The sequence below is a fragment of the Tursiops truncatus genome, chromosome 2 (assembly GCF_011762595.2).
Source record: "Tursiops truncatus isolate mTurTru1 chromosome 2, mTurTru1.mat.Y, whole genome shotgun sequence".
Lineage (NCBI taxonomy): Eukaryota > Metazoa > Chordata > Mammalia > Artiodactyla > Delphinidae > Tursiops > Tursiops truncatus.
In genome coordinates, this window is record NC_047035.1 from 47,936,940 (window position 1) to 47,950,351 (window position 13,412).

Sequence of the window (13,412 nt, forward strand, 5' to 3'; positions counted from 1 at the left end):
TGCCAGCTTCAGGCCTGGAGTTTAACAGGTAAGAGCATTTTTTCTGCTGCTCTTCATGCTTTACGAAGGCTGTTGAAAAATTAGACCATGTTGGAGTTTCATCAATAACATATTTCTTCAAGAATTATGGTATCTTTTACTTTTTAGAAACAAAATCATAGTAACTTTAATTAGGGCTTCAAACTCATTAGTAATGTCAGAGAGTCATTTTTGACTTCTGTATCTTGGTTTTATGGATATGTTTATATTCAGAAATTTGATTTTATTAGTCCTGGTTTCTCAGTAAAATATTGAGTTTATTTTCCTTTTAAGGATGGCTTCTAGAAGGTAAAATATTAATAGGGAATTATTCAAGGCTAAATTATGTAAAACAGTTTTCATGGTTGTATTGATTATATATTTTAAAATATAAAATCAAATTAGCTTCTGCAGGCATCAATAACCTAATATAAGTAAAATGAAACTTACTTAATTTTAAAATGCAGTTTTTTTAATATTTAATTCTTCTTTCTTCTCAGATACCTGGTTGGAAAAAATATGGGGACATAACATTACAGAATTTCAGCAGCGATTTGATGGAATTTTAACTGAAGGAGAAGGTCCACGAAGGCTTAAGAACTTGTACTTTCTCTACTTGATAGAATTAAGGGCTTTATCTAAAGTGGTACCATTCTTTGAGCGCCAGGATTTTCAACTCTTCACTGGAAATAAAGTTCAAGATGCAGAAAACAAAATGTTACTTCTGGAAATACTTCATGAAATCAAGTAAATTGTGTATTACAACTTATACATTAATAGAAGAGTGACAAGTGGTATCCAAAATTAAATTCTTAAATATTCAACTTAGAGAAAGGAAAACTATCTAAAAAATAATTAAAAGCTAATTCTGCTCATAGGTCTTTTAGAATTGAGTTTTGGTTTTGTTTTCATTTTGACTTATGTACTAAAAGGCACATAGTTTTAGTTTTAAGAGCCATTCTTTTGGTATTTGATACTTGTATTATTTTCATATTTAGTTGAGCAGGTTGGGTTTGGGGCATAACTTCTACTATATTATACAGTTAGCTTTTATATTTGAGGATAAGAATTTGTTTGGGGGCATAGAATTTTTGATTTTACTATCTATTCTACTCTATTTTACTTATATTATTCATCACTGACCAGCAAAATGTGGTATCAGCAGGACTTTTAATGTTTTATAATACATGAAAATATTTTCTGTTCTATGCAGAGAATATATGTTATTTATGTTTTTTTTTTAATGTAGGTCATTTCCTTTGCATTTTGATGAGAATTCGTTTTTTGCTGGGGACAAAAAAGAAGCAAACAAACTAAAGGTAATAATTTTATACTCTAACTTAATTTTTAAATACAAACTCATGCAGGTATGAATAAAGGCCGTGTTTTTATTCTTAACAATAAATCTTGATATACATCCTGAAATTAGAAGAAAAGTCAGAGTCATAATCTTTCTTTTCCTCAAGAAAAAAGATGTCCAAAAGCAGGTCCAACTTAAGATCTAGTTTGTGTTGTTTTCAAAATAACAACAGAAATGTGTACTCTTTACAGAAGGCTTTCATTTCACATTGATGCTCTCATGTAGTAAATAGAACTTATGAATGAAAGGAAAGGGATCTAGAGCACAAGGGGCAGAATTAGTCTTTCGCTGGAGAGAATTCTGAAAATAGTTTTGGCTAAATTACAGGATGCTCTTTAGGAGGAGAGGTTACAGTATTGTTTTGTCAATTCATCTCATTCACTGGGAATTAAAGAAATTTAGTTACACCAGGATGCAGTTCTGGGAAGAACAGAAGACCTGAGATCACACAAAATGGGCTCTGGTCTTTGCCTTACCTCTTAGTAGAGGTATGACCCCGGGCAAGACCATCTTTGTGCATATTTGCCTCAAAATACTACAAATAAAAAATCTCACTGGGAAGATTTATTGAACGCTCACTGGGTGTAGAGCATGATTTTTGTCACTAAAGGGAGAGATGCTTCTACCCTCAGGGGATTTCTAAGTCTTTTTGAGGACTTAAATAAAATTATATTACTGTTCTCAGTTATAAAGCTATAGGTAAGTAAAGCAGGTGGCCCTCAGTAGGACTGGGCTGGATCTGATTTCATCAGAATATTTATAACAAACAATCTGCCTTTCTTTCTAATTCTTTGTTTCTTTCGATAATGAAATAACCTGATTTTTTTGCAGCTTGCAAACAAAATACTTTGTGCACTCCATTTTTTTACTGTTAGATAATAGTTATTTTTGACCTCCCATCTACCTCCTACTTAAAGCATTCTTGCTAGAAATATATATCTCAGTGCTTATATAACCTCCCAAACAGTTTCCAGGAACTTAGAAGTGAGGGGGAAGATGCTGTAATAAGACTTTTTTCCCTACTATTTTCGATATCTTTCTTATTTTTAATACACTTGCTGGTTTATGGAGAGTGTTTGGCATTTACTCATTTTATATTGTACAGATTAGAAATATTTCTCACATCGTTTTCATTTTATCGAATCTCTGAAACACTCAGCTTTCATATCCTGTGAAATTTAACATAATTTTTCTGAGTCCTTTTACAAGAAAGGAGTAAAACACCAAGGAAACTTGTTGATATCAGATATTTACTTTTTTTTTAAATAGCAGTTTATGGTGAATATAATGGATTTGAACAGTCATATAAGTTCATTTGAAAATCTCATCTTGTCTCCTTTATACTCTATCAGTGTATGGTTAGAAAGAGAGGACTTGTATGAAAGAGAATTGTTTAGTGTTCAATTCACAACAGAATAGGATCTCACCTGAAGGCTTATAAAACATCTGAGAATTGGGTGAGAATTGTTTTTTGGTCAGTTGGTTTCATTGAATATAGATCACAATGTTTAACCACAGAATGTTTGATTATTCTACCCACTGACTATAATTTTAAGTATTGACTCCAAAACTGTGTAAATTAACAAGGAGAATTTGTAAATGATTTAGGTTCTGGTTATTTTAAGGATCATACATTTTTCTAATCTGGGTTAACTTTAGAATATACTCAGGTTATTGGACATTGATTGTCATTTGTGGAAGTCACAAGGATTTTCTCCTTGTTCTGATCTAGTGAATTTCTAGCTTATTAATTTTGTTCTAGCATATTAAGTACATTTAAGCAATTGTGCTTGGTTTTAATTTTGCGACGTTATTTTGGCTCTTGTAAGCAACCACGTTTATTCTCTGTACATGCCACATAGGGATTTACTCAAGAGTTGCCATATTCAAGTGTTTGAATTAGTGAACATAGATTCAAATACCAAGGTTAGACAATGTGTACGAAAGGAAGCACCATCATTTCGAATAGAGGCTTCCAACCTTTACGAGTCTAAGTCAAGAACTTTCAAGGCCTCTCCCCACGACAGTGGTGTTTTTAGCATCTATTGATTGTGAAAATATAACTGCCAAAAATCCACTATGCATTTAGTAACACTTTTAAAGTACAAGTTGTGTTTCATTAATCATAAAATTTATATCCATTTGGAAATTTATAGTGCATACGTGTGATCTATTTGTTCTGTCTATAAACAAATGCTTGTCTACACAGGGATTTTGTAGACTCTTATACCAACTATTAAATCCTCCAGAGGTGAGCCCCTCATTGGATGAGAACATCTACTTTAATTTTAGTGCTCTGTTATTAATGTTAAAAGTGTGAATTTCCTTAAATTCAAGGTTGAAACACAAGTTTAAAGGAAACCTCAAATCACCAAAAATCTACTTAGGGAAATATTGCTGGGTAAATATTTTTTCTAAGTATGTTTAAAATTAGAATGACCTCTTACTGAACTCAGTCCAAAAGGTACAGAAACACAAGATATAGAATATTGCTAACATATGGTGACATTTAATATTAATTATTTGGGCTTTGTATTAAATCAATAAGATTTAAGATCTGGAATCCTATTGTAAATCTTTTATTAATACATGTAATGGCTGTTTCAAAGTCTCAGGCTGAATGAACCATCTGGGGAAAGACTGTCCCCAGAGTATGAATTGAGGTCTGCTTTGAATAGCAGGTTCCAATCTTTGCTGATTTATTCCCATTTTTAGATCTTTGGTCTTGTTCTCTTTTGATTGACCCCAGTGTGTGGTTTATCACATAAGAAAAACAAACAAAACATTATATGTTTCCAAAGTTATAGGCCATTTGGTATAATGAATGTTCCATCTGAACTGTATGTCAAATTTCCTGTTTCAAGTACCGTAAGCTTGGGATTCCACTATAAACTCAGGACAGAGGGAGTCACTTGGAGGATTAATTAATAATTTCCACTGTAGTAAAAGAAGTATATGTTCTTGGCTTCCCTTCTTTCTTCTTTATTCCTTAAAGACATGTACTACTTTTGAATGAGTTTAATGCATGTTGCCCTTTTATAAACAATATAATACCCTAGTGTTCATGGATATATATATATATACATAAAAAGTATAAATATAAAAAAGGAATGATAAACACCAAATTCAGAATAGTTATAGAAGGTGGGGTATGGGACTTTGAAGGGATACATAGGAGGCTTCATTGTAATGGTTTCTTTCTGAAACTTGGTGGAGGGTACATGGATTTCATTATATTCTATATATTTTTTTGTGTGATAATAATGTCAATAATAATCAAAGGTCTGGTTGATTTACCTAATTAATACCAGAGAGAAGTGTTTTAATTTAACTATTATGAAACCAAAGGTTTTTATTCCTCCCTCCCTCCTTTGTTTTTTTTGGTTTTTTTTGTAAACATCTTTATTGGAGTATAATTGCCCCACAATGGCGTGTTAGTTTCCGCTCCATAACAAAGTGGATCAGTTATACATATACATATGTTGCCATATCTCTTCCCTCTTGCGTCGCCCTCCCTCCCACCCTTCCTATCCCACCCCTCCAGGCGGTCACAAAGCACCGAGCCGATATCCCTGTGCCATGCGGCTGCTTCCCACTAGCTATCTACCTTACGTTTGGTAGTGTATATATGTCCATGCCTCTCTCTCGCCCTGTCACAGCTCACCCTTCCCCCTCCCCATATCCTCAAGTCCAGTCTCTAGTAGGTCTGTGTCTTTATTCCCGTCTTACCCCTAGGTTCTTCGTCCTCCTTTGTTTTTTTCCTCTTTCTTTTTTTGGTAAATGATGTCATACGATCCCCGCCCCCCTCCCCTGATATTGGCATATGGTTAATAATCACATACAACAGAACATCTCAACTCAGTTACCTTTGTGTATATTTATAAATAGTCTAGTTTTGGAGGCAGGCAGGCTGGGGTCTAGATTTGCTGTTTACTAGGTATGGGAATTTAGGCAAGTTACATAACCTCTCTGAACCTTGTTTTTTTAATTCATTAGGTGTAGACTATAATGATATCTACTTTTGGATTTGTGGTGAAGATGAAATTGTATATATAAAGATTCCAGTGTGTAGGAGGTACTCCGTGGATGTTGACTTCAGTTCTGTTCCCCACTTTGGTGCCCTCCAGTGCCTTGCATACTGTGAGGCACATAGAAGGCACTCAGAAATACTTAGTACTTGACTATATACTATATTTTAATAAAATTTTAAATTATTTTTAGGAGGACTTTCGACTGCATTTTAGAAATATTTCAAGAATCATGGATTGTGTTGGTTGTTTGAAATGTCGACTGTGGGGAAAGCTTCAGGTAAGCATATCAGGCTCAATCCTATTTTCATCCTTTGTACAAAGAATTTTCTGATTTTTCTTTTTTTCTTGTTTTTATTATAGACTCAGGGTTTGGGCACTGCTCTGAAGATCTTGTTTTCTGAGAAACTTATTGCAAATATGCCAGAAAGTGGGCCCAGTTATGAATTCCATCTAACCAGACAAGAAATAGTATCATTATTTAATGCATTTGGAAGGTTAGTTTCTACCAAAATTGTTTCTGCTAGCCAAGTAAGTCTAATGCAACATGTATACTTTCAGATAAAACTGGGTAAGAAACACGCTTTTTAGTGAAATTATCTCACTACAGAATTCTGCGATCTTATGAAATAACTTTGTAGATACACACAATCATTAAATAATATTCTTTATTTTCATCTGTTGACTTTTATAATCATGATTAATTTACTGAGTGGACTTCAATATTCATCTTGCTGAAACTGTATATTTTTTCTATGTTATTTAAAAGTATTTGTGCTGCCCAAATGTTTTTTTGAAGGTCCTGGAAAAATCATGTTGTGTAATATAGGTGTACACATAAAATTTCCATGTGAACTCACCATTGTGTAAAATGGTTAATAGTTCTTTTAAAAATAATTTGCATCAAAATGATTAGAAAACAAGCTTGAAATAAGGAACTTACCTTATAAAATTTAAGTATAGATACATTTCTTCTAGCCTATTATATCTAAGGAATGCAGAAATTTATTAAAATAACATTTTCTAAGGACTACATTACTTCACTTAAAAAAATTATGACTAATATTTTGGGTTTGATGTAATTGACCTTCAGAATTATTCTCTAGTATACAGAAGCTTCACAGTTATATTTGAGTACTTTGCAACTTTTTTCATGGTGGAGAACAGAGCTCAAGTACACTTAAAATAACAAACTTTGCTTTTTTATAAAAGTTAGTGAAAACAGTTTGATCACACAATTACTGTTCTCACTCTTTATAGTCCAAAGGCTTTGATTCTTTGTATATTTACTAAATATGGTATATTGATTAGTTTAAATGTTTATATACTTATGCATATTTAAAATACATATTTTACTGCTTATATACTTTATACCTATGTACTTTAAATACTAAGCATATAAATATACTTCTGAATTCTTAAAATATCCTAATATTTTAATACTTACATAGTTTATAATTTTGCATTTTGAAACTTTAATACTAAGTTATGAATAATTAAAAATAACTAATTTCTGGGCAATATTATCTTAGTTTTGACATGTCAAATTAAGAACTGAAGCTATCTATTTTACATTTGGCATCACCAAACGTAAAATAGCTAGCTAGTGGGAAGCAGCCACATAGCACAGGGAGATCAGCTTGGTGCTTTGTGACCACCTAGAGGGGTGGGATAGGGAGAATGGGAAGGAGATGCAAGAGGGAGAAGGTATGGGCATATATGTATATGTATAGCTGATTCACTTTGTTATAAAGTGGAAACTAACACACCATTGTAAAGCAATTATACTCCAATAAAGATGTTAAGAAAAAAAGAACTGAAGTGCATCAAAATAGATTAAATGGTTTATGCACCTTTACGTTCGCTGAAATAAATTACTTAAATATTTTTCTGTGTTCTGAAAATGGAAAGTGAATAACTTATAGAGAAAAATTATCTAAAATAGTTTCTAAGTGAAATTTTTTTTGGTTACAGAATTTCAACAAGTGTGAAAGAATTAGAAAACTTCAGGAACTTGCTACAAAATATTCATTAAAGAAAACAAGTTGAAATGTGCCTGTTTTTGGACAACGGAGGCCAAAGAATGGAATTTCGTTCAAAGGCATTAATAGCAATGACAGTCTTAAGCCAAACATTTTATATAAAGCTGCTTTTGTAAAAGGGAATTATATTGTTTTAAGTAAACAATTTTTAAAATTGTGTTAAGTCTATGTATAATATTATTGTGAGTAAAAGTAAAACTTTGATAATGTGGTACAACTTTTAAAGTTTAATATTAAGTAAAATCAGGATTATCAAATTCATATATGGTAACCCTAAGTAAATGATGTTTTAATAATTTTGTGTAAGAAGATGTAATATAAATAAAACTATGGCCAATGTGACAAGCATTTATAGGAAAATGCTAAGCAGGCCCCTGATGACCCATTATTAACAGCCTAAAATTTTTCAACATTTAGGGTGACCAGATTTAGTAAATAAAAATACAGAATGCCTAGTTAAATTTAAATTTCAGATAAACAACAAATAGTTTTTTAATACAAGTATGTTCCATGCAATATTTGGGACAAACTTATACCAAAAAATTATTCCTCCTTTAAAATTCAAATTTAACTGGGAGTCCTGTGTTTTATCTGGCAACCCTACGATACATTGGTATGAAACAAATCAGTTTTAGAATTATATTGCTATTTTGATTGGCTTATTTTGGTGTGTAGAAAGATACAATGATAACTCAAAGGCATAGGGGATTTCTAAACAGTGTGAAAAGTTGAATAGATTTATATATTTATTCTCATAATACTTTCCCTAATTCTGAATAAAATTTTGGGGAAACTTTTTATTTTTATATAATTTCAAATTACAGAAATGTTTCCAGGATAGTACAAAGAACTCTTTTACCAGATTCCTTAATTGTTCATATTTGCTTTATCTCTCATGCTCTCTCTGTATACATACACACGTATACTATTTTTCCTCAATCATTTGAAAGTCAGTTACAGGCATTGTGCCCTTTGAACCATGAACACGTCAGTGTGAATAATTTTTTAATGATTTTTTTCAGGAAAAAATATCTGGAACTATATAATACTATAAGCCTTAGAATCAGGAATCATTTTGAGTTCCAATCTAAAATTCTTTTTGAGTTTTGTTACCCTTTTAATGCTCGATCTGTATAGTCATAAGGCATATAATTTTTGGTTTTTGTACATGATGTTCATTTCTTTTTTCTCATGAAAACTAAACTGTAATTTTTAGTGGTTTTCATTAAGAAAAGACCTTCAGTGATAAAAATATATGAAGGGGTTTAGGAATTTATACCACATGGTAATTGTAGGGAAAAAAGAAACTGTATACCTCAAAGTCATGGGCCCTCTCTGTATGTCTTGGCAGGTATATCATGTTGAGATGTAACATTATTGATAAAGCAGGGTTTATTTATATAATGGCTTAGAAATGCCACTTTATACTACTGTATACTTTTTCTTCTCTATGTCTGTAAGGCCTGGTACAGTGTCAAACACATAGTAGGTGTCCAGTAAATATTCGTTGAATGAATGTATGAAAATGTAGTCAGTATATTTAAATTAATAATCAAAGAACTAAATTTCACAATATATGTCCTATTTTCCTTTTCCCCCTCATTTGAATAGGGCAGGAGAAGAAAGATACTAACCTACTATTAAGCCATTATTCTTGGAGACTCAAAGGACTATGAAGTGAGTGCCAAATATAAAACTCTAAGGACATTTGTAGTACTCTGAAAATATGGTAGATCGGTTTAAATGGTTGTTTCACCTGTATACCTCTCTAACTCTCATCTTATGTCCCTGCCCTTTTTTTTTTCTTAAACAGCTAATCTTTTTGAAAGAATATTCCTATCTTCACTTTGTCACCCTCCACTTGCTCCTTAAATGAAATTTGGCTTTTGGCTCAGTAGTTCTTAACAATATTGTACTCTGAAGTCTAAAATCCCAATTCTAAATCCATGGTTTCGTTCATAAGCCATTTCTTACTTGACCTTTTCTTCTGCATTAGACACTGTTGATAGCCCCTCCTTTAAAAAGCTTTTTTCCCCTGGGTTCCTTATATTTCACTCACTCCTGGGTGCCTCTTTCATTTATTAAGTTATACCTCAGGCTTTCATTCCTGCTCTCTTCACCACCACCACTTCTCACTCTTGAGTCCTTCCCATTAAATGACCTCTAAATCCTTATCTTTGCCCCAGACTTCTCAGTCCATCTGCCTTCTACACATCTTCAATTGGTCGTCCCATAGACACCTGTGTGTGTCTTAAAAAGTCATTCTCCCCCAAACCCACTCTTATGCCTGTGTTTCTTCCTTTGGTTAATTTTAGAACCATCATCATCTAAATTCTCTAGGCTCACTTCTCTCCTCCACTTCTCCCCTGTCCAGCCGATGTCTAATCTCTAAGGATTTTATCTCCATGTTTCTGATATATCACTGTCTTTCCATTTTCACTGCTCTTCCCTAAATATGAACCTTTCTCCTTGTCCCAAGCCTGTTTCCCTTCTCCTTTCTTTTGTCCCACAATGCTACCAAAGTGGGCTTTCTAGAAGCACTCAAACAACGTTACTCCCTGCTTAACACACCTCAGAGATTTCATGAGGCTTTAGGAGGAAGCCAAACCCCTTTCCTTGGTGTACAAGCTTCTCTGATATGGGTCTTTCTGCTCCCCTGACCCCATGTTCTGCTAAAAACACACAGTTCTTCAGATGCAGCATAGTCAGGCCTCCACACCTTGGTACCTGCTATTCTTTCTATCAAGTGCCCTAGCCATCCTTCCCCACCTGGAAAATTTCTGTGTATCCTTGCAGGCCCAGCATAAAGCAACACCTCTGTGAAACTGCCCTTGTTCCATCCAAGGAGGATCATCTAACTTCCTCTTTTGTGTCATCACTGTAATTACAACCTACCTCTATTGTGTCACTTATTGTACTGTATTGTTTTTGTTTTATAAAGTCTCCTTTACTAGAATGTGAGCTCCTTAAGGGCAGGAAAAGGAACTTTATCCATTTCTGCATCTCCATAGCATAGTTTTTGGCATATGAACGCTTAATAAATGTTTGTTGAATAAATTGCTTTTAAAGTGACAACTTCATTATATTAATGGTCATATCTTCACTCCAAATATTCTTTACAGTAAGAGTCAGTAGATGCCCAAGGATCTGTGGATTTTAGGGGGGGGGTCAATAAAACTTCTCAAACTGTATTCAAAATTTTGTGTGGTTTTGGCAAGTTATGTAAGGGGCCTATTATGGAAAAAATGGTAAGAACTCTTCTTTCAGGGGAAAACATCACTGAAGAATTTCTTGAATAATCAAAGAGCTGCCCAGAATTGTGGGCTAGATAAATTTATACCTGTTTAAGAATCTAAGGGGGAGAGAGACCTTCAAGATGGTGGAGGAGTGAGATGTGGAGATCACCTTCCTCCCCACAAATACATCAGAAATACATCTACACGTGGAACAACTCCTACAGAACACCTACCGAATGCTGGCAGAAGACCTCAGACCTCCCAAAAGGCAAGAAACTCCCCAAGTACCTGGGTAGGGCAAAAGAAAAAAAAAAAACAGAGACAAAAGAATAGGGATGGGACCTGCACCTAAGAGGGAGCTGTGAAGGAGGAGAGGTTTCCACACACTAGGAAGCCCCTTTGCGGGTGGAGACGGGGCCGGGAGGACTTCGGAGTCATGGGGTGCGGAGCAACAGGGGTGCGGAGGGCAAAGCGGAGAGATTCCCGCACAGAGGATCGGTGCCGACCAGCATTCACCAGCCCGAGAGGCTTGTCTGCTCACCCGCCGGGGCGGGCGGGGGCTGGGAGCTGAGGCTCGGGTTTCGGAGGTCAGATCCCAGGGAGAGGACTGGGGTTGGCTGTGTGGACACAGCCTGAAGGGGCTAGTGCGCCACGGCTAGCTGGGAGGGAGTCCAGGAAAAAGTCTGGTGCTGCCGAAGAGGCAAGAGACCATTGTTTCTGGGTGTGGTGCGAGCTGCAGCTATCAGCACAGACCCCAGACATGGAAATGAGACACTAAGGCTGCTGCTGCCGCCACCAATAAGCCTGTGTGCAAGCACAGGTCACTATCCACGCCTCCCCTCCCGGGAGCCTGTGCAGCCCGCCACTGCCAGGGTCCCGGGATCCAGGGACAATTTCCCCGAGGGAACACACGGCGCGCCTCAGGCTGGGGCAACGTCCCACTGGCCTCTGCCGCCGCAGGCTCGCCCTGCATCCGTACCCCTCCCTCCCCCCCCGGGCCTGAGTGAGCCAGAGCCCCCGAATCAGCAGCTGCTTTAACCCCGTCCTGTCTGAGCGGGGAACGGATGCCCTCAGGCGACCTACACACAGAGATGGGGCCAAATCCAAGGCTGAACCCCAGGAGCTCTGCGAACAAAGAAGAGAAAGGGAAATCTCTCCCAGCAGCCTCAGGAGCAGCAGATTAAAGCTCCACAATCAACTTGATGTACCCTGCATCTGTGGAATACCTGAATAGACAACGAATCATCCCAAAATTGAGGTGGTGGACTTTGGGAGCAACTGTAGTCTTGGGGTTTGCTTTCTGCATCTAATTTGTTCTGGTTTTATGTTTACCTTAGTATTTAGAGTTTATTATCATTGGTAGATTTGTTTATTAATTTGGTTGTTCTCTTGCTCTTTATATATATATATATATATATATATATATATATATATATATATACACACACACATATATATATATATATATTTACTTTTTCTCCTGTTGTGAATCTGTATGTTTCTTTGTGTGATTTTGTCTGTATAGCTTTACTTTTACCATTTGTCCTAGGGTTCTCTCTGTCTTTTTTTTTTAGTATACATTTTAGCACTTGTTATCACTGGTGGAATTATTTTTTTGTTTAGTTGCTCTCTTCTTTCTTTCTCTCTTTTCTTTTTTCCTCTTTTTTGACTACTTTTAAATTTATTTTATTTTTAATATTTATTTTTTATTTTAATAGCTTTATTTTCTTTTTTTCCTTTTTTTCATTCTTTTTTTCTTCCTTTTTTCTTCCTGGGACTGACAGGGTCTTGGTGCTCTGGCCGGGTGTCAGGCGTGTGCCTCTGAGGAGGGAGAGCCGAGTTCAGGACACTGGACCACCAGAGACCTACCAGCTTCCTGTAATATCAAACGGCAAAAGCTCTCCCAGAGATCTCCATCTCAACGACAAGACCCAGCTCCACTCAACAACCACCAAGCTACAGTGCTGGACACCCTGTGCCAAACAATTAGCAAGACAGGAACATAACCCCACCCATTAGCAGAGAGGCTGCCTAAAATCATAAGTCAACAGACATCCCAAGCCACACCACTGGACGTGGTCCTGCTCACCAGAAAGACAAAATCCAGTCTCATCCACCAGAACACAGGCACTAGTCCCTTCCATCAGGAAACCTACACAATCCACTGAACCAACCTTAGCCACTGGGGACAGACACCAAAAACAATGGGAACTACGAACCTGTAGCCTGTGAAAAAGAGACCCCAAATACAGTACGTTAAGCAAAATGAGAAGACAAAGAAACACACAGCAGATGAAGGAGCAAGGTAAAAACCCTCCAGACCAAACAAATGAAAAGGAAATAGGCAGTCTACCTGAAAAAGAATTCAGAGCAATGATAGTAAAGATGATCCAAAATGTTGGAAATAGAATCGACAAAATACAAGAAACGTTTAACAAGGAACTAGAAGAACTAAAGAGCAAACAAACAGTGATGAACAACACAAAAATGAAATTAAAAATTCTCTAGAAGTGATCAACAGCAGAATAAATGAGGCAGAAGAACGGATAAGTGACCTGGAAGATAAAATAGTGGGAATAACTACTGCAGCGCAGAATAAAGAAAAAAGAATGAAAAGAACTGAGGACAGTCTTAGAGACCTCTGGGACAACATTAAATGCACCAACATTCGAATTATAGGTGTCCCAGAAGTGGAAGAAAAAAAAGGGACTGAGAAAATACTGAAGAG

At 35.7% G+C, this 13,412-nt stretch overlaps 1 protein-coding gene across 3 annotated transcripts in view; it reads left to right on the plus strand.

Moving 5' to 3' along the window:
* The window catches only part of ERO1A (endoplasmic reticulum oxidoreductase 1 alpha), a 44,396-nt gene extending 33,873 nt beyond the window's left edge, over positions 1 to 10,523 (plus strand). For 2 of the 3 annotated variants that reach the window (XM_019923871.3, XM_019923873.3), the window contains 5 exons: positions 519 to 765; positions 1,268 to 1,337; positions 5,600 to 5,686; positions 5,770 to 5,903; positions 7,381 to 10,523. In XM_019923871.3, the coding sequence (XP_019779430.1) occupies positions 519 to 765; positions 1,268 to 1,337; positions 5,600 to 5,686; positions 5,770 to 5,903; positions 7,381 to 7,441 (599 nt within the window). In that variant the 3' untranslated portion in view covers positions 7,442 to 10,523. The remainder of the gene's footprint in view (positions 1 to 518; positions 766 to 1,267; positions 1,338 to 5,599; positions 5,687 to 5,769; positions 5,904 to 7,380) is intronic. The other variant, XR_002174073.3, reaches the window with a different exon arrangement.
* The last annotated feature ends 2,889 nt before the right edge of the window (positions 10,524 to 13,412 follow it).